The 22809-nt window shown below is 36.2% G+C and overlaps 1 protein-coding gene across 2 annotated transcripts in view; it reads left to right on the top strand.

The window, feature by feature from the left end:
• The first annotated feature begins 959 nt into the window (after positions 1–959).
• LOC113042526 (phospholipid phosphatase-related protein type 5-like) overlaps positions 960–22809 on the top strand; it is a 50600-nt gene continuing 28750 nt past the window's right edge. Inside the window, exons 1-3 of one of the 2 annotated variants that reach the window (XM_026201442.1) lie at positions 960–1144; positions 2815–2886; positions 15526–15714. In XM_026201442.1, coding sequence (XP_026057227.1) covers positions 2827–2886; positions 15526–15714 — 249 coding nt within the window. In that variant the 5' untranslated portion in view covers positions 960–1144; positions 2815–2826. Of the gene's footprint in view, positions 1145–2814; positions 2887–15256; positions 15715–22809 lie in introns of those variants that run through there. The other variant, XM_026201443.1, reaches the window with a different exon arrangement.

The following is a 22809-nucleotide window of genomic DNA, read 5'->3' as shown; positions in this document are numbered from 1 at the left end:
CTTTCTGATTCTTTGAAATGTTATGTATTTCGAAAAATTTATAAATGTCTTACAATGATAGTGTGCATGTTGCCTGAACATTTATATGTAAAAAAAATAAAAATAAAAATTGAGTAGAATTATTATATTATAATTGCATTTTATTATTATATAACTATTATAAACTATTTAAGCTGTATTTTTAGTTACTTTCAGTGAACAAACAACCATTATTTACTTAGCTACTATTACTGATTTAGTAACTGTTGTACTAGGTCTATTTTATGTAGGCTACTGTGTTATATGATTTAAAGTCAATTAGTAATTTCTGTCATCTATATGTTATGTGTGAATATTTCCAAACTATCCGAAAGAGCGATCTCTTTGGGTTATGCAATTTAATTTTTATAAAAATAAATAAATAGGCAAAAACACATTTTACACTGTGTTAAAGAAAAAATATTTAAAAAAAAACACGTCTTTGGTATGTAATTAAATGGGTGTCTTGTTCTTTTGATTAATTTTCATATAAAAGCAACAGAACTTATATTACATCCAGTTTATTAGCAACACTGTGCACGAGCGTGAATCCTCTCACTGCAGTCGCCTACTCTCGCTTACATTTCAGGTGAGGCAAGGCGCATCTCAGACAAGCCTATAACAAATGGCCGTGCCCGCTCTTGCAGAAAAAAAAAAGGTGGATAGTAGGCTTCTTAAATCTGATGTCACTAATGAAGGTATACGTGTGCACAGCATACAAATACAGATTATCCAAAGTAATTTACAGCCGTCCTGATCAAGATGCAGTGGTTTATTTTGCCATAACACTCGGTTTCTTTCATTTAAAATTAATTTCAGTGCATTAATCTTGTAGAAGCGTTTCCTACGTCACGTAGAGAAACGAAACCCTACAGGTGTGCGTGTCCTGCCATAAGAGGGGTGAAGTGGACTGTTCTTTAAGAAGTGCGCGTGCGCAGAGCAGCAACAGCAGCAGAGGAAGCTCTTTCTCTCTAACCGCTGGGTTAAACGGCTCAGAGACGAATCGTACTTTTAAAAGTTTAGTAAAACAAACAGGTGCGAGCGACGAGCAGCAGAGAATAATAAATGTATCTCCCACCTCCAGCAGGGTCCTTTCTGATGCCGTTATAAAGTCAAACTGGCAAAGGTAGGACTGTTTTTCACCCTGTCCCTGCATTATGCCATCTATGGCTTTGTGGAGATACAGCACTGCGCAGCCTAGCCTCTCAGAGACTATATAGCATATTTTTGTTAATTTTATTATATATATGTATATGTATATTTAAAAAAAATTTTTTTAAATAAACGATCATTCTTTTTCTAAAATTCACACAATATTCACAGCTTAATTTACACAGTAAATGTGGCTGAATTAGGTTTTGTCTGATTTCTTTTAACAAGATTGACACTTCATTCATAAAATAATTTTTATTTCTCAGCGAAATACTGAAATACTTTTTTTTCTTTCATTTTGTTCATTTGAAACTCACAGTAGCAAAACTTTTGTTTGTGAAATGTTGCTTGAAAAGTGTCCTGTTTATTTATTTGCAGAATGGTTTATGTTTATATATATATATATGAATATATTGTGTGTTTGTCTTATTTGTCCAAATACATTATTTGATTCTTCACCAGAATGGATTTTGAGAAATTTAGCATTACTTGCTCACCACTGTATCCTCTGCAGTGAATGGGTGCCGTCAGAATGAGAGTCCAAACAGCTGTTAAAAACATCAGAATAATCCACACCACTCCAGTCCATCTACTGATGTCTTGTGAAGCGAAAAGCTGCACGTTTGTAAGAATTAACTCCATCACTGAGGCATTTTAACTTGAAACCGTTAATTCTGGGAAAATACTAGTCCATAATCAATAATAACACGTCCTCCAGCTAGTGAAAAAAAAAATCATCCTCTGTGTTATCCTCTCACATCAAAGTCCACTAACATTGTTTAGAATTGTTTTGGCCTGTTTCCGTTTGTACATCGTGCTTGTTTTGTACATACTTCTCTCTGATTCAGACGAGATGCCTTTTTCACTGGACAAAGTAGTATTATGCATAGAGGACTCACTTATTTTAGCTAGACGCAGTGGTTTGAAGGTAAAATCTTACTGATGGATCTGTTTATTATAAACATTTAACTTTCCACTTCACAAGATGTTAACTTGTGGATTACTTGTTGACTATTGTGGTGTTTTTATCAGCTGTTTGGACTCTCATTCTGACGGCACCCATTCACGAGTGATGTAATGCTAAACTTCTCCAAATCTGATCTGATGAAAAAATAATGTACATTTTGGATGGCCTGATGGCGAATACATTTTCAACAAATTTTGAACTATTGCTTTGTATATATAACAAATTAAATATATAAAGAAACATTCTGAAATCTTTTAACCCTTGAAACACAAGAAAAATCTTGTCTGCATATGTCACTTCATCGGTTCTCTTATTTATTTCCATATTTATTTTAATAAAGCTCTTCCCACTAGCTCAGGGATGTTTATTTTAACATTACTCTCCTGAAATAGTGACCTTGGCAGATGCAACTTGCAAAATAAAACATGCTTTTATAAGCTTTTAAAAAGCATGAAGTCTTATTTAAGTTTCTGAAGTTTTCTGGAACTAATCATTTAAAGATTGCATAAAAATGAATCTTGCTGTGAAGTCTACTTTGAGAAAACATCTCTGAACTAAGAATGCGCCTACCCAGTCTGAACACAGCAGGTGCAACCATTAAAAGATGATCACTAGTGCCACCCAGTGGTTTCTGCTGCTTATATTTTCCCCACTGAACTCACTTATCTTTCTTTCAGGCATCAAAGTTAATGGAAAAAATGACTGATCTAAAAAGTCGCAAGGAGTTCTACAAAGATCTCACCTTGGAGGTAAGAAACCAAATAAATGTCATATACACAGACCTGCATAACAATGACAAAGTTGCTTTTTTCAAGACCTTGACGCCTCTGTAAATAAGTGTAAATAAGTTATGAAAGACAGTTGGCTTAGTGTGAATTGATCTTTTCTTACCTGTGAAATCTTCAGAGACATTTTCGTTAATGAAACATAATTTGCTCTTAACGCTTTTCGGTGGAATCATTATTAGACTTCAGCACAAAAATAAACCAAAACACAGAGGAGAAAATATCAGGGCAGAGCAGACAAGATCTTTGACGATGAGAGCTGAAAGTGGGGAAGGACATTTAATCAGGGTCCATTTTCACAATGAAGTTCTCTATCATAATTGCTTCATGTGAAAGAGGAGCATCATCAGCTAGCTGAATGTGTGAACTGAACCTCCTCTGTCCATCCACACATTTAGCACTGTGTATTGAACACAACTAGACCGCAATTAAAGACACTTACAGTTTGGCAAATAAACTCCTTGCACAGTCAGTATCCAGTGGCCAGATTACCTTAAAAAGCTTGTTCTAATGCTTGAGGGGTTTTCTTCTTTGAATCCTATCCTTTCTAACCTCAAATGGCCAGCATGATGAGTGCATTGAAAAGTGCTGTTTTGCTATTGCTTATGTTTTGTGTGGTTTTGAAGGATGATTTTGTGTGCTTCTACAGTCAAAACACATTAAACCACCACAGTTCCAAAATTTGGTCAGTAAGATTTGTAAAATCTTTTGAAATGGTATAGTTAAATGATATAGTATCTATATTTTATTAAGTAATTTATTCCTGTGATGCTGGCTGAACTTTCAGTATCATTACTCAGTGTCACATGATCCTTCAGAAATCATCCCAATTTGCTGATTTCCTGCTCAAGACATATTTCTGGTTATTATTATTATATATATATATATATATATATATATATATATATATATATATATATATATATATATATATATATATATATACAGTCATGCCCAAACATATGGACACCCTTGGTAAATATGATCAATGAAGGCTGTGAAAATTGTTAATACTTTTGATCTTTTATTTAAAATTAAAAAAAAATCACAAAAATCTAGCCTTTCATTGGATAAGAATTTAAAATGGTGGGAAATATCATTATGAAATAAATGTTTTTCTCTAATACACATTGGCCACAATTAAGGACACCCCTAGAAATTCTTAGAGAAAAATAACTCTGAAGTATAATCCCATTAATATTCACAATTTTGGGTACTCCAGGGTGATTATGAACATTAAATTATCCGGCCATTGCTTCCCGTTTCACAGAAATATAAATGGGGGAAACAAAGCCCAAATGCCCTTAATCATCCATCACAATGAGAAAAACCAAAGAATATATTTCTGATGTGCAGCAAAAGATAATAGAGCTTCACAAATTAGTGAAGTGGCTTTAAGAAAAGAGCAAGAGCAGTGAAAATTTCCATTTCCACCATCAGGGCAATAATTTAAGAATTTCCAATCAACAGAAAATGTTACGAATCTGCCTGAAAGAGGACGTGTGTCTATATCGTCCTTATGTGCGGTGAGAAGGAGAGTTTGAGTGGTTAAAGACTCTCCAAGGACCACAGATGGAGAATGGCAGAAAATAGTTGAGTCTCAGGGTAAATGTGTTTTGCTTAGAAAATTCAAAAGAAAAAGCTTTATTTGAAAAAATCACTTTTAATTAATTAAATGCCTCCTTGCTGAATAAAAAGGAGGCATCTATGCATGTGGGACTTTTTGACATTTTCGTCATTTTTTTAAAGCTTTATTTACAGGATAGCACTTTTTCCAGCTCAAAGACACGTAATTGACTGAAATAGGGCACCTTAATGGGAAAAAAATAATAATTTTGTATCAAGTATCTTTTATGTCCATGGCACAGCAGATTAAAATGTTTGAGCAATATTAATAGTTAAGCTTGTCTGAGCAGCATCACCTCTGCAGTAAATGGGTGCCGTCAGAAAGAGAGTCCAAATAGCTGTTAAAAACTTCACAGTAATGCACAAGTTATCCACACGACTCCAGTCCATCAATTAACATCTGCTGAAGTGAAATGCTGCATGTTTGTAAGAAATAAATCCCATTCGCTGAAGAGAATGTTACATTTCTCCAAATCTATTCTGATGAAGAAAGACACCCATCTACATCTTAGATGGCCTAGAACATTTTCAGTTTTGGATTAACTATTCCTTTTAGGTACTAATGTAACCTTTTTTTCAGTAGATAAAGCACAAAAGTGATTGACATGCTAATGATAAACTTTTCACACATTTTGCCTGACAGTAAATTACAGATGTACGTCAGTAAGTCTCTGGATTGAGCTGAGGAAGAGAGTCGCCTACACACTAGCGCTCAGCTGCAGAGGGGGTGTTATATAGGAGGTGTTTAACTTTTCACTGCAGCGCTGATGTGTGTGGGCCAGAGTAATGTTCACCGAGATCCTAGTGCCTCCACAGAGGTCTACATCAATGCTTTAACACCCATAGAGACAGTACTACTCATCCCTCAAACCTAAAGGCACAGAGACTCTTCTTAGCACAGTAATTCGATGATGTAGTGCAAAAATACTGCACATTCAGCCATCACAGAAGCTCTTCTAAGTTTAATTGGGAAGATGTATTGCATTCAAGTGGCAGTGTCTAATGCTGTTATGTAAGTGATATGTTCCCCCTGCATGTGTTAAAACTACTATTCGGGGAAACAGATGCATTGTAATGTATAGTTACTGAATGCACTGGATTATTTATTATACTTTCTGATCCCACTGCACCTGACAGCTTGTATAAGAATGTGTCCGGCTGAATTTTATAAAACTTTTTTCTCCATGTCATAAAAAGCATTGGGGAAATGTGGAGATGGTTTGAGACAGCCTGCTGAAGCAGCTCAGGTGTAATCATACACAGAGCGAGGGTCCATCTATGTAGACATAAAAGAAAGAAATAAAAAAGAAAGAAACATATTCAGCCTGTCAAAGGCACTCTAGCCTGACTCACAGCAGTCAATCCTCCCTCACTTTACACATAATGCAGAAAAAGACACGCCAACACAAATCAACAGCAGATTTCTTGTGATAGACAGGTTTGCGCTTTGTGTCTAAATGTCTTTTGCGCTTTACGGACAAGAAAACTTCAGTAGTTACACAATTTAAACTAGCAAAAGACGGAGAGAAATCTGTGTGAAACTATGGGATTCAGATTGAAAAAAAGAAATGGAAATTGACATTAAAAACAATATACACTACTATTTCAAAGTTAAAGAAATTAATGATTTTATTTAGATTTGTGTTTAATACACAACATTATAAATTATAAACAATTGACAGTATTTATAATGCTACATAAGATTATTACTCTTTTTTACAGTTTTGTACAGTATATATGACGTATATTATAATATATTATATGTGTATTTTATGTATGTATGTGTATCTGTCTGCTCTTCCATTAGCAATGAAAACATGAGAATCTGTGCTTTTAAATGCTTGTTTGCAGATTAATTCTTATAGTTGAATCTTCATTAGTTAATCTTAAAATACCCTGATCAATTTTTAATTACTTTTTGGAAGGCAGAGGTCTGCAAAGGAATTTTTCGCTCACCAAGCTTGTCGGTGGCCTTGTGAGATCTTAATATTATGCGTGGAGTGCTGCAAAAAATCTTAATTCCCTCCACGATGCGGCAGTGTTTACTGCTGTCCGAAGGGATCACAGCTATGGGAGACTGTGCTGAATTAGCTCTTGTTGTTAGCCTGTAATGAAATGCTTGGTCATCGCTCCCTGTGGGCCCGTCCTCATTAATCTGGAAGGGCTGAGGCTGGCACAGGGCCACAGGAATGAAACGGCTGTTTGCTGTGCCACAGCAATCATCGACGTTGCCGTCTGCAAATATTTGCAAGTGCTCCGCAATGCCTTGTTGAGATCTGTCAGGATTATGAAGGAAGAGCGCTTGATAACATTTCTGTTCTGGGTGGCACTTGTTTCAAGCTGAATGAAACTTTCATGTTTTTGTGATGCAGGAACAGATTCTACGTGAATTTGAAGAGTCTGGTGTTGGGGAAGAAATTTGAAAATCATAAGTTAAAATAATTATATTGCAGCTACTCTTTTATTATATTATATTATATTATATTATATTATATTATATTATATTATATTATATTATATTATATTATATTATATTATATTATATTATATTATTGTTTTATTTATAATATTTATTCATTTTCTGCATGCATGTTAAATAAGGATTCCATAATGTGCCAAATAGCATGGATTTGAGCTTTAGTCCTTGTTTAGTGAGTGGGGAGTTTGTTCTTATTCTAGTGGCCAATAGGTGGCACTTCCTTTCTGCAGTAGTGTGGCACTATTGAAGCCAAAGCATGGCTCCATCTTTCATTTCTCAGGTTCCTTTTAAAGGCAATAGAACTCAACTGAAGAGTTCTTTCACCATCCATTCAGTGATGCCTGCAGTGTAGACAGACTATAATTTCTTCTTGATCCAGTGAGCCTCGATACACTAATGATACACTGCTGGTGCTTAAAACATTACTGTTGATTTCCAAACTGCTGGTCATACAGTATTTGTGCATTATGGGTTTAGTGCAAACATACATTTATAGTAATAATTTTGATACTACTATGCAAGTTTAAAACAGCATAATGTACTGTACAGCAAAGGGCGTAGAATGTAGTAGGGACGCTAGGGACATGTCCCTACCAATATCCAGTGACTACAAAATTTTCCCCAGCAATAATTTTGATCAAACAATTTAACATATGTGCACTGTACGTAACCATTGTTGTTTTAATTTCAACCGTGTGTGAAATATTCATGTTTTCATTCATACATTCATGATTCTAGCAATCTGCACGCTTCCAAGGATGAATATTTAAGACATTGGTGGAGTGAGAACATATAAGTTAGCCAAAGTGTTTGAAACATATGTGAACAGTTCAGTTGAATGTGTCTGTACTCCACTCATCCACACTGAAAGCCGATCCGATCCACGGCATAAAGTTGATGTATTTCCTCAGCGACCAGCATGGATCAGCTTTAGACATGACGAAGCGGATATCGTCCTCTTTTGGAAGGCCAGACAAAGGCCGCTTTCACAAAAACACACATAGCGTCAGAACGAGGCGTTTTAAGAGGGTGTCGACAAGTCTTAACTTTTATAAAGAATATCTCTTTGGATTTGAGACTTTTGCAACTTTGAAGATCTTCCTTATGCACCAAGAGCTTGTAACCCTCCAAAGAGAAAGGAAAGATTGAAATCACATCGTATGACACCTTCACTTAGATGACTGGATATCACAGTTTCAACAGATTTCCTAATGGACTGTGACAGTCTTCGGAGCGGATCTGCGAATCATTGATTAAGATTGGAATTCCGAGCTGGTTTGTGAATTTTTAGATTCAGATCAGAATTTCGGTCTGCGATTTGTGAATCATTCGTCCTTTTAGCGTTCAGAAGGGTGCTCACGAGCGCCCCCTTTGTGGCCATTATGTGCTCTTGATGAGCACTTCTGCTGAGCCTTGCAGCTGACTTCTACCTGACAGTCAAAGCAGCATTACATTACGAAAGTCTGGACTCTGAGGAAGAACGTGTGGGTTCAGGTTGCCATTTGGGACAGGGCCTATATCGAATAATTTGATTTAAATCAGAACTTTGGAGGGAGTTTTTGAATACTCTGATTCAAATTTGGACTTTGGTGTGGATTTGTAAATCACATGATTTGGGTCGGAAATTCAGAGCACAGATCACGAATCATTTGTTTCAGATCAGGATTTTGAAGAGGGTTCACAAATCTTTTGGTTCAGATCGGAAGTGTTGGAGTGGGTTTGTGAATCATTTAATTTAGATCCGGAGCAGATTCATGAATCTTTTGATTCAGATCGGGACTTCATTGTGAGTTCACAAATCATTTGATTCAGATTGGGATTTCATAGCAGGTTAGCAAATTATTTTATTCGGATCCAGACTTCGGTGCGGGTTCGCAAATCATTTGATTCAAATCTGGACTTCGGAACATGGATTGTGAATCATTAGATTTAAATCGGGAGCAGATTTGTGAATCTTTTGAGTCAGATCGGGACTTTTGTTGTGGGTTCACAAATCATTTGATTTAGATCAGAAATTCATAGTGGGTTCGCAAATCCTTTAATTCAAATCGGGACATCGAAGCGCAGATCGTGAATCATTTGATGTAGATCGGGACTTTGAAGCGGGTTTGTGAATCTTTTGATTCAGATCTGAACTTTGGAGTTGGTTCATGAATCTTTTGAGTCAGATCAGATCTTTGCGCATCACAAATAATTTGATTTAGATTAGAACTTCGGAGATTGTTGTTCGTAAATCTTTTGATTCCGATCGGGACTTTGGAACGTGTATCAGTAATCTTGTTTTTGTTTTTTTATGAAACAGGAGGCCTACAAAACATCAAACAATAACAGCAGCTCACTTCAATGTCTGACTTTATTATATAGGGTATATTATAATTATGAAATTATGAAATTTCATGAATTATGTAATTTGGATCAACTCAATAATCTGTTGTTTGGCTTCTTCATATTTAAGGAGAGAACTGTTGTTTTCAAAGTCTGACATCTCTTGTTTTGATTTTCTAGGGTATAGAATTTAGTAGATACCATACCAGTATGTCCCTGCCAATATACAGTAACTACTAAGTTGTCTTTAGCAATCATTTTGATCAAACAAAAAAATGTCTGTTTACATGCTACACCCTTGCTGAACAGTCAGCCTGTCATTATTTCGAAATAAACTCGTAAGAATCCAGTCCACTGTGTCCTGATGAAGTGTTTGCGGTTAATTTGCTGTAATGAGACGCTTGCTCTACTTAATCTCTTATGTAATTGTCTAGCAGTGACACAAATTTGAGATTCTTGAAATGATCTAATTAATTAAAGGCTAGATACAACAGGCTTATGTGCCATTGGTTTCTTCTTTTGTGTTCCACCGAAGAAAGAAAGTCATACAGGTCTGAAATAACATGAGGGTGAGTAAATAATGGCAAGAGTTTTCATTTTTAGGTGGACTATGGCTTTACCACGAAAACAGATGTAAAAGAACCTGTTAACATAACAGATGTCATATTAAATCAAAGGCTACATAAATTTTCCTCTCTATAAAATATCTTTGTATCATTTGCAAAAGGTTGGCCCTATAAAACAAGAGGCATAAAAAATGAAGTTTTCCCTTTCAGGTAATGAGACTTTTCCTGGTGTCGGTGTTATTCTCTGTGACATTCATAAAAGCGAGTTATTGCTTAGAGGAAGACTGCTGGCAGAGAGAGAGAGAGAGAAAGAGAGAGAGAGAGAGAGAAGGATGTACAGTATGTGTGCCTTGCCTTCTCTCTGCCTTATTTCCTGAGTTATCTGCATTAATATTGAGTTTAATGCTTCATTACACCCACACCTTTATATGGAAAAAGTGGATGATTAAAGTGCTCTGTGAAGCATCTGTCTTAAAGTCATGGTGTCATTTAAAAGAATCATGAGCTGTATGAATAAGTTATGGAACAGCCGCTAAGCAAGCAGTGCCAAACTATTAAGAAGGGGAGAGAGAGAGTTCTTATTCGTTATACTTGCCTAAACATTCATATACTATAGTAGTTGGCTTTGATACTGAGCTTCCTTCTGCAGGCTCAGAAGAGTCCAGACCTTCTCAAATCCCTCACTTAGTTATGAATAGAGGACTTATTTCATCAGACAAGCCACAGTATGCACAAGATGACAGCATTTTATGCAACCAATTGACCTAGTCAATTGAGTAGTCATTGTGTTTTTGGTTTTTAAATGGGGCCTATTTCAGACGTTTAATGTTTCAGGCAGACTATTCTAATTGATGTTAATCAAACATGCAGTCTTTGTAGTTGAATCATTTTATTTAGATGAAGTATGGTGGTCCTCAAACACTAATTAACTACTCTTGCTGGCTGTTTACCAAAAGCCCTTTCTGGAAGAATCCAGTATATGAGCTTTAACATCCGAATACCATCTCATCCAATGCTGCTCTCATATTGACGATGACGCTGGAGCCTAACGGCACAGGTTTCTAATGCTTTTACACTTAGAATACATATACAATATTAAAGATTTCCGTCAGGTGCATCATACTTAGAACCCTTTAAAAGTTCAATAAAAGTGTTCAATCAAAATCCAGAAAAAAAAATTTATGTATCGTGGGATCATTTGACTTACAAAACATACAATAGTACACTATTTTAAGATTAGCAGTGTAAAGTAAGGTTAGTAACAGAATTGACAGAACCCTTATTTGTACTCTAGAAGTAAAGCACAAAGTCATGGTTAAACATTTAAAATCATTGCATAGATGCTGCTCCTCTCATAAAGTAGCATTTAATTCTATATTTCTGAGCCTGACACAAATATTTTGAAAACAGCAAAGAAAATCCCTTCAGATCTTCTCAAGTACATTGAAGACAGGCAATGAATTTCTCATGAAGGGTGGCGGGAAAGATAAAGTTCGCAAGTTGCTTTGAAGTTGCTTTCCGTCATTAGTCTTTTAATACTTTAGGTTCTGTTTATAAAAGCAGCGATTAAATGTGCACAAGTTTTATGCTTTTAAGTGCTTTATGAATATCGTTTAGTCCCTTAATGTCTATTTTGTTACATTACTTTGTAATATTGTCTTCTTTCTGTAATAGTCTGAAGTGATGCACTCTAACACATCTTCATTAGGACTCTGATTTATTGGTCTGTGGGTTTAGTAACTCAATCTAGGCCAGCTGGTTCCTTAGGGTGTTTCTGAACTGTAAAAATCAAGAATAAGCTTTTCATGTTCAGTGATACATCATGTTCAGAACACGCTCTTAGTTAGGAACAAGATCCTCAAGATCATCAATCATATTCCTGAACTCAAAGAAATGGGTTTCAGAAGCCAATATATAACGTACTATATACTGATTATACTAAATTACCAAAATAATATCACAGTATAATTAGTGATGCTAAGATTAAGAACAATCTCTCCTCTCCCATCATGAAAACACACCTACATTTATTAGCCAGACTGCTGTGTTTGTTCTCTGTGGAAACACATTGTCACAGGAATGTAAATAACATCTGCCCAATTATCATGATTAGTTTTCCTAGAGTTTTTAACAGATGTACGGCTCTACCACGTCACCCTATCAGACATATGCTAGCGCTGTAATTGATTCTCTGCGAGGTTAATGTGAACATCTGAGGGGGCTTCCAGCAGGGCAGATGATTCCTCAAAATGTCTCTGTTGAGTTTTATTGATGTTTTAGGCGAATTAGACTTTATCAGAGCTGTTTTAATAGATGAGGTTTATTAATAAAAAAAAATTGATAACTGATAAAGCTGAAAGTGTCAAAGCTTTTTATATAAAGTCAAAGACGTTTAAATTAAATAGAGCTGCAGCTGAGCAGCTTTTTGTTTGAATATGTTATTTGTTATGCTGTTATTAAACAATAAAAAACAGTGTAACCTTTTGGGAGAAAACTCTTTGCCACCAGTTCTTAGTAGGAGTAGTAGTTTTTGTCTTTTTATGAAGAAAACAGTTTGCCTTTCTTTTTATATTTTTGGGGTCTGAAATGTAAAGTTGGTAATTGAAATGTAGAATTGTTTTTTATGTTCTGTAAAAGTTAGTCTATTAAATGTTTAAAATAATGGCACTAATTTTACTGTAATGTGAAATGGCTATATTTACACTTTTTTATTGCCAGAAATTGAGGGTGTTTTTCCCTCCACATGTGTTCCATGTCCCCATTAATTTGTTATTCCATGCACCTGTGTTTCCCCAATTATTCTGGGTTTATAAGCCCTAGTCCATTCAGTACATGTTTGTCGGAGATTGTATGTTCACCCATATGTTTCCAGTGCTCCTGTCTACCATGTGTATTCCCTTGGATTATTGAGTTAAAAGAAGATTGTTCCGTGCATTCCTGGTTTCCTCATTCTTCGCGTGTGACAGAATCTTCAACCTAAAAACAGTTACCTCCATGTTTCCCCCCCAGTGTTTTATTTCCGTTGTGCCCATATGGATCCTTTCACTCGCCCTGAATTCTTCCTCTTCCTTCTACTGGAGCAGCAGGAAAATTAACTCAAGGGTCATGCCAGACTGTTTCTGGCTGTGGCACCATCTCACCACCTAACCAGACAACATGGCCAGCCTCAACACCGTGTGCAGAGCACCGTCATCCAAAGATGGCCCTCAAGCAAAATTCACTGCCTTTGTGGAGTGGACACTGGTGAGAAATGGATCTCCGGTTCCCAGGAATTTATTGCCTGTGCCACTCCTGACCCAGAGCCCAGCCCACCATCTCCCCGATGTGCTGAGCGCATATCCAAGCCCACCGCTGACAGAGATCCAGAGCCCGCCATGACCAACGAACCATCGCTAGAGAGAGCGACAGAGCTAATGATCACGTGGAGCCAAAGGCTGTAACATCAGTCAAGGTGTGTGGACCAGCAACAATGCCTGCCACAAGGGAGAAAGCCACAGATGGTGTGAGAGCAGCTCTGCCCCCTGCACCACGGCTGAGGGTGAGCTGAGAACGAAATGCCGAAAGGGCCAAACAGAGGAGGGGAATATAGTAGACTGGTACTCTGAACTGCCCCCTCTCCTCTCTCCGTCGTCTCCACTGGTGTCGTCCAGCCCTCCTTCGTCTTTGGTTCCCTCGTCCAGCCCTAAGGGGATTTCCGATCCTCCAGTGCCCGCTCCTAGAAAGTGCCCTCCAGCTCCGCCTTGGCCTGGCATCGCCTTGGGACTCCACTCCTCTGGCTTCACCTCATCCCTCTGGCTTGACAGGCTCCTTCATCCCCTCAGCTCCGCCTTAGTCCTCTGTCACTCCGGCTCCACTGCAGCCGCCACATCTCTGTTTTATTCGCTTGCACCATCTGCTCCACCTAGGACCTCCATATCCTCCCCATCCCCCTGGCTCTTTGGCTCTCCTTCTCCGCCTCGTGCTCCTCCACCACCTGCTCCACTGCCGTTGGTCGGCCCCCTGTAGTCACCGCCATTCCTCCTCCATGGATCCTCCCTCCATCGGCTCCACTGTGGGTCGACATCATGGCTGTGTCCTGTGTCCAGCTGGACTCCTCCAGGGTGTTCGTCCTCCTCCTGAGCCCCTTCCCTAGTTCCCACCCTTATCTATATCTGGGAAGTCGTGACCTAGTGGTTAGAGAGTTTGACTCCTAACCCTAGGGTTGTGGGTTCGAATCACGGGCTGGCAATACCACGACTTAAGTGCCTCTGAGCAAGGCACCGAACCCCCGACTGCTCCCTGGGCACCGCCGCATAAATGGCTGCCCACTGCTTTGGGTGTGTGTTCACGGTTTGTGTGTGTTCACTGCTGTGTGTGTGCACTTTAGATGGGTTAAATGCAGAGCACAGATTTTGAGTATGTGTCACCGTACTTGGCTGAATGTAACGTCACATCACAATCTATCTAGACAGGTGTGTGTGTGTGTGTGAATACTTGTTTATGCCACATTGTGCCACAAGGATAGCAAAACCTGACATTTTTGACATTATTATTCAAATTAGTAAATGGTGTTTATCTGAAAGTGTAAAAATGCAAACAGGTTTTCTGTAAGGAGTAGGTTTAGGGGTTAGGGCAGGGGTAGGCAAGTTTGGTCCTAGAGCCGCAGTCCTGCAGAGTTCAGCTTCAACCCTAATCAAACACACCTGATTAAGCTAATCAATGTCTTCAAGATTTCTAAGGCTACAGGCAGGTGAGGTTTTTTCCCAGGGTTAGAGCTGAACTCTGCAGGACAGTGGCTCTCCAGAACCAAATTTGGATTTTGGATTAGTGGATAGAAAACATTGTTTGGTCAGTATAAAAGTAATATAAGTCTATGGAAAGTCCTTTCAATTCACAGAAATAAACATGCTTGTGTGTGAATACATCATTTTTATTTTAGAAGCTATATATATATATATATATATATATATATATATATATATATATATATATATATATATATATATATATATATATATATGAATTTATTTAAATAAGCATTCCCACAATTCCCTGAGTGAACTATCATGTTGGTTTACATTTTATTTTTAACATGAGCGACCTGATGGTGTTTTGTGTTAGTGTGCGCACTATATTATAATCAATCAAAGTTTTTATTAACTTCATCATCATCATCATCACTTGATTTCTTTCTTCTTATTACTATTATTGTACTGTCGTGAATAAGTATATTATAATATTTTAATTGCTGTTAGACAGAGCTGATAGAGACGAGGTGCCATTTGGTGACTGACGAATAGCGCCTTTAAACCCTCTGAGCGGATGATGATGATGATGATGGTAGTGGGGCGTGGGCAGGGCGCCTGACGTGTCTCTTCATCATCAGCTAGTGAGGAGCGCACGGTGACACTTTATCGCGCTCTCCTCTCTCGCGCTCTCTCATTCCGACTCGAGCGCTGTGCCATGCGAGCGCGTGCGTCTTCGCGTGCCAACCTCGCGTGCGCTCGGAGCGTCGGACCCCGGCGCGATGCGGGAAGTATAACGCGAGCTCAGTTGTTTGGAGGTTCTCCACTGGATTGTTGGTAAATGTTCCTGCCCCACTCTCTGACGACCATGCTTTATTTCCAGCTGGTGATCATGGCGGGGACGGTCATGCTGGCATATTACTTCGAGTACACGGACACGTTCAACGTGCACGTGCAGGGCTTCTTCTGCTACGAGATCGCGTACACGAAACCCTACCTCGGACCCGAGGACACAAGCGCCATCCCGCCCGCCCTGCTGTACGCGGTGGTCTCCGGGGTCCCCACGCTGCTGGTGAGTCACTCAAGACACTGCCAGATAGGGCTTGAGGTTGATGCATGATAACTTGAGAGTTAAGCGATTAGTTTATATTAATTATCATTGATAAATTCTTTGTATTTATTTATAAATGATAACTTGGGGATATGTAAGTGTTATTAATTGATAAGTGATCAGTTGATTTATCTTAAGTGCTTTCACAATTATTGAGTAAAAAATAATAATTGCATCAAGATTGATAAGTTATTTCAAACTGATTTATATCTGACTTCATATAGACTTACCTGTTAAGTGTTGATTAATTGATAATTCATTGAAAGCACACTAGATTAGGAACTGATTTATAGGTTATTACTTGATATCTGTTTTCCCTAATAGAGTATGAGGTTATAATTTATATGTGATTTTTATATTGTTTTTCAGTGATACGTCAATTTAAATAATTCATCAACTAATAAGTACATTAAAGGTTATACGATTGATGTGATCACTTGTAATTGATTGTTTTTATTAATAATAATGATTTGAGTTTTTGATAGTGATTTTCATTTGTATTTATTTATTTATTGCATTGATGGATTATCAAATGAATGATGGCATGGAAGCAAATCAAACTTGAGATGCAAAACTTGATTTAGACTTGATATTTATTTACTAGAGTATGAGGTTATGATTGTCAAGTGATTTTCATATTGGTTTTCAATTATGCGTCATATTAAGGACCTCAGAAATTATTAATTACATGAGAGACTATCAGACCTGAGATTGATGTGATCACTTGATATCGACTGTCATTAATAGTTATTAATACTGTCTGATTTGAGTTTATTTTGATTTTCACTAGTTGTTTTTTAATGCAAAACTTGATTTCGATTGATTAGAGAAATGATTGCATGGAGCTAGATCTGGCTAGAGACTGATAGTGGTTTAATATTTTTGCCAACCGCCATGGGATAAGTGGTTCTATAATAATTAATGCATGACTTGTTTTAGATTGGATAAGTAATTTTGCTTGATTTCTGCTTTGATTTTTAGAGGTATGCATAAGAACACTTTAACATGCTATTTATTTATTATTGATTGAGCAGTGTGCAAGTGATTGCATGAAAGCAATTCAATTTAGAGATGCAGAAGAGAGAGGTTTAATAAAAAAACACATTTGGGAACACGTGCAACAGTGCTGTGTGATGCTGTCTGAGGTATAGAAATAATGCACACCATGAGCCTTTAAGACTATAGACTTGTGTATGAGTCATAGTCGACACTGCTGTTCATCATCACTTTCACATTCAGATACATTTCAACTCTGCTTATGCTTATTTATAATTTAAAGGTTATTTCTTAAACCATTGCATAGAATACTAATTTTCATGCATGCAGGACTGTATAATTAACCAGATCCAAATATGTTTACTGCACATGTTCCGTCTTGGTAAATCAGCATAATGAGATTTCATTATCCCTGCATGCATAAATTAAACCTGCATATCATAAAACCCCTCTCTCTTCATATCTAGCTGAAGATGAAGCCTTTGATGTTAGATCACAGCAGGCACTGCCCCAATACTGAATGCCTTCATTAGCTTGACTATTCACTGACAACTGTGTTGTTGTTGTTTAATAACACTTGTTCATTGAAAACTGCAGTTTTTTTTTTCATTAGGGAAAACAGTGTCTGTAATTTAATGTTCACCAGCCCACATTATTTCATCAGTGGCAGTGACTCAATCTGAAGTGTCGCCACACTGGACATTTCCTGTTCTATCAGCTCATAGTGTGGTTCTGTATCCAGCTAATGTGTTTAACAGATGAATGACAGTTTAGATAAAAGCATGTTTTATGCTTGAAATGTAAACTTTTCTGAGTTCACTTTTGTTTTCATTATTTATTTATGTTAGGATTGCATTTGATTGGATTCTATCGTTTAGATTTAGATTTATTTTAATTAGTTTGTTTCTGCTAAATATACAAGAGAATGCCATGCAGATTTGTATTTATTTATTTATTTATTTATTTATTAACTTTTTCTTGGGTCAATCACATTCAGTAGACAATATATTATATATTTTGGTTGGAGATATTTAGTAGCAAGTAAATGCAACCCTTTGCCAGGGTCCAAATGTAATTTTGGTTACACGTGCCATAAGTAAGGAATAATTGATGATGGGCAGTTATTAGAAAAATACTGCACACCTAAGGTACTATTCTGTGTTTTTGTGAAGCCCCAAGAAATGCACAAAAACATAAAGCACCACCAAGAGCAATGTGTAACATTTTACCAGATCACACCTATTTACTTTTATTTTTGCCCCCACTAACCGTTTTTATTTTATAAAATTATTGTGAACTCATTTTTGTAGAGTAACTTTTGCTGCTGAATTATTTACTAACCTAGTTTATAATATATTTTTATCATGTATTATAATTATATATATATATATATATTTGTAATTTGTTTTTTTTTTATATATAATATAATCACATTTTTTATATTTAGTAGATTGTGAGTAACACGCAAAAGAGTGATGATCAGGTCAACACACACTGAGGTAAAATAATAATTAAAAGAAAAGAAAATTGTGCTGGTATCGGATCTGTATCGGAATTGTCCGATACTCAGAAATTTTGGTATCGGATCAGTTCTGAAAAAAATTGTATCATGCCCCGCCTAGTTATTTAGAGAGAGAGAGCGAGAGATAATTATGTTACTAGTCTGTGTGTCTCTCAAAAGTGTTCGGAAGCAATGTCTTTACTAATATTGAAGTTTTAAATTCATTTTCTTCATGAACAGCGTCGTTGTTACCTAGCTTGTATAAGAAATGTCATGTAGCTCTTGTAGCTAAATTATTTGACCAATAATTGAGTGGTTTTTGGCTAGAATAAACTGCATTGTAAACAGCCAAAAGTATGGCAGTTTTTGGTATGTTTAGCTAGGCTGGTATGTCTTCATATTTCGAATGCAAAAGAAGATGAATGGAAGAAAGAAAATTAAATATAAATACTTATTTTCAGTGATTCCCTCCTAGACTGTTTCCAGACTCAAATAGATGCATTTTTCATTTACAGTGCTGTCAGATTATAAGTGTTGCTACATGGCAACTCGGTTGTTATATTTTTCCCCCCAACACTTTTCTGAGTAGCACAGACAGATATTGGCTCTTGTTTTTTTAGACAGTAAAAATATCAATCAGGTCGCAACACTGTGACCCCAGCCAAAGCTGTCGTAAAGAGAGATGAACTCTATCTCCATAAAGTAGTGCTCATAAACTCCACGACGGACTCGTACTGAAACCATCACGTAGTGATTTGTAGTCTGAAAGGCTTTCGGTAAAGATATGAGCTTCAGACAGAGTTATTGCTCAATTTGAGTTGAAATTGCCAAAAATGACATTGATGCGTTAAGGTGTGGCTTAAAGGGGAAAAGTCTTGCAAAAGCGAATGATTAAAGAAATCCCTCAACATAATAAGTCCGCTGCTGGATTTGGATGCGATTGTGCGATATCACACATAGAGAGTCATACGTTTGGATAAGGCAGACTAGTATTCCCGTCACATCTTCATTTAAAACAGATTACAATGTAAAATCCTATTTAATACTGATAAATCTTCTGATAATGAATGGGATTTGATGATCACTGTCAAATGTGCTAAACCACAACAAAGCCCATTCTTCATCAGAGATTATAATGAACAAACTTTAATGAGCAAACATTTAATGACTTTTCATGATTTACTTGATAGCCCAAGGCCGGGCCAATAGTTGTGGCAAAATTAAAGAAATATTTCACCCAAAAATTAACATATGTTGAAAATGCACTCACCCTCAGGCCATCTGCGATGTAAACGAGTTTGTTTCTTTATCAGAACACTTTTGGCGAAATGTAACATTACTTCACTTGCTCAATCATTGGATCCTCTGCAGTGAATGGGTGCCGTCAGAATGAGAGTCCAAACAGATGATAAAAGCATCACAATAATCCACAAGTAATCCAAACGAACCCGTCTACATCTTGGATGGCCTTAGAGAGTGAGAACATTTTCAGCAAGCGTTCATTTCTGGGTGAACCATTTCTTTAATGTGATCTGTCATTTTAGCTCATGATTTGCAAGTGTGCACTTGTATATAAAAACGGCTTATATTGAATACCAAACACATTCTCATGCACACTCATTAAAACGCTTCCTATCATCATGTGCCCTTGAGCGAGACACTTAACCCAGATTGCTCCAGGGGGACTGTCCCTGTAATAAAGACGTTCTGAAGTCACTCAGGACAAAAAAGCAATTACCACATGTCTAATAACTATAACTAATAAGCTAATATAAGCATGCACATATTTCTCTGACTCACTTATGAAAAAAGCTTCCAATTAGTGTTTTACAGCTTGATGTCATTTTATGTGAGTCTCATAGAAATGTCTTATTTATAAGAAATAATATCTAAATAAAGAATATCCTATTGTTAGAGCTTTATATATATATATATATATATATATATATATATATATATATATATATATATATATATATATATATAATATTTGTATTTACAATTTCATATTAAGCACATTTTATTCAAAAATGTTGTAACTGTCATACTGCAAAACATGATGTCTCAACATAAATTAATTTAAAATCAGTCTAAATTTAAATGCATTGCAAATATTATTATGATAAATGCTTTATGATTTAAATAATATATATTTTGCACACATTAATTATTTATTAAAATATTACATGAATAGTCCTAAAATATACCTCGTGTAATTTTTGTTTATTTACTTTTTGATCAAGAGGTGAAATATGACCCAGATATATTGATGAAAATTTCATGCAGTTCATTCACAAATAACTTTTTATTTTGAATTCTTATTTATCTCTCTCCCTCTCTCTTTTAAAGAAAGCAAACTGGTGTTTTATTGTCAGATGGTATCATATTTTGTGTGCACAGTATATATTTGTGTGGGTATATATTTGAGATATACAGAACTGTCATCAAAAGGTTCAGGGTATTTCAAAAGTTATTTGTAAATCTGGTACATTAATGATTTGTTAAGGTTTGCAAAAGGCAAAGTTATCAATTAAAATTATTAAAGTGTTATAAAACACAGAAAATCATTTTTCCTTTTTTTTGAGTAAAGTATATGCTGTTTTTGATCTCTGTCTCTCACTGACTTTGAAGCCTCTGAATTGGTGTATTTTTTTTTTCTATTACGCTTGCAAACACTGTTTTTTTTTTAACCGCAGATAAAGATGACAGCCGTCTGCTCGTGAAATCATCATCTTCTATCATATCGACCTGTTACAGATGTTAAGGCTTTCCAACTACTTCTTTTATATCTTGGTGTACACTTGTATATAAAAGTAGAGTTCACAATTGAGTCATTACTGCCATCAGGGACCATTTAACAGCAGTTTCCATTATCAAAAACACAATTTTATGGCAAATCCACCATTATGCTTTCAAACACATATGGTATGTAATGTAACTGCATCCATTTAATAGTTGTGGACTGTTTATATTAATGTGCATAGATTCAGGCGCCATTTATGTAATCGTTAGATCATCTAAATACAGTAAATTACTTCACAGTTCATAGGTGATCACACTTATCCTGATAATTCCCAGTTACATCTGTAATACCACTCATTATATTGAATATATTTTGTCTGGCATACTTTCTTTTAAAGTGGGAATCAATAAGTAAAGTACTTAAGATTACAAAATGAGCTAGTGGTTTCAAAATATTTTAGTATTCTGCAAATAATGTGTGTGTGAGTCTCTGTCGGTAGTGACCACAAACAGTCCCTGCAAGCAAGTCAATTCACTTGGCAGCCATCTTGGTAATGAAGATGTACTGTTGTTTTGTCTAATGACACTCTGTTGCAGAATTTTATAGATTGTAGAGAAAGGTCTTCTTTTACTAGCCCAATGTATTGGCTATGGGCTAAAAGACAAGATGTGCCATTTAGGTGTCAGGATTAAATTACATTAGAAACATATACATTAAAAACATATTAAATGCAAGTGAAGTGTCTACTTTTTTTGTGTAAATAAAATGTCAAAATATGGGTGAAACAATGTTCCAACGTCAGTCTGAATAATAGATATATTTATAAAAATAAGTCAACATAGTTATTTTCTGTCTTTATGGCTTTTTGTCTCATAAATATGATTTACCGAAGGGTTTTTTTTTTCTTTCTTTTTTTTCTAATGTGATAGAAATGAGCTTCCATATGAAGGTGATGAAAATGCTTGTAGGTTTCTGGGACGAAATCACAAGAAATCATTCTTAATCCTCGGTTTTCAGAGATTATTCAACACGTGCGCCATCGCTGAGATTTGGTTTTGCTTAAATCTCTCATGTTTATGTCTCCGTGGTCTTAATATATTTATAATCTTCTGTCAGTTGTCTTTTCACATCCCACTAATGGTACTGAATTCAGTGGTTGAAGGGTTTCTGTAAAAAAGAAAAATGGCGATTTAAAAAATGTAATGAGGAACAACAGGAAGTTTTGACTCTGGAGTTTAGTTTCACAACATTAGTATATTCTCCTCAGTCAATACATTCATATAAAAAAAACCTCTAGATTTCTTTCTGCTCAATGAAACAATCTGAAAAAAGTTGAGGTATTCCTGCTGAGGTGCACGACTGTAATCTTGTACTCGGAGCTTAACCCTGAATATTGAACCACATTTATAGTTTTCATGCACTTGAAACCATCTGTACTATAATAATGGTATATAATCTTAACCTGTTTCAGAATATTAACAAGTTTTAACAAGTGAAAAAAAGTTTTAATGTACATGTGACAGGGCAATTTAAAATGTAATCTAGTGCTTTAACCGCTGACAGTATAAACACTCTGCTTAAAGCTCATTAAGTTAACCTACTTTTAGACCTCCTGTTGTTAAGGCAGTCATACTGTTTTAGTTGCTAATAGTAGTTGCTATGAAGGAATTCTATCCAGCATGTCCTTACATGCAGCTCAACCAATGATGTGAGTTTAGGGCGGGGCTATCACTTTTTTTGACCAATGGGGGATAGGGAACCTGTTTCGGGAAACCTGATTTAATTTTTTCTGTTGTCCTTGGTGATACTAGTGGTA

The sequence above is a fragment of the Carassius auratus genome, chromosome 24 (assembly GCF_003368295.1).
Source record: "Carassius auratus strain Wakin chromosome 24, ASM336829v1, whole genome shotgun sequence".
NCBI classification, from domain to species: domain Eukaryota; kingdom Metazoa; phylum Chordata; class Actinopteri; order Cypriniformes; family Cyprinidae; genus Carassius; species Carassius auratus.
The sequence above is the reverse complement of the archived record's forward strand: the minus strand, read 5'-3'. Positions and strand labels throughout refer to the sequence as shown.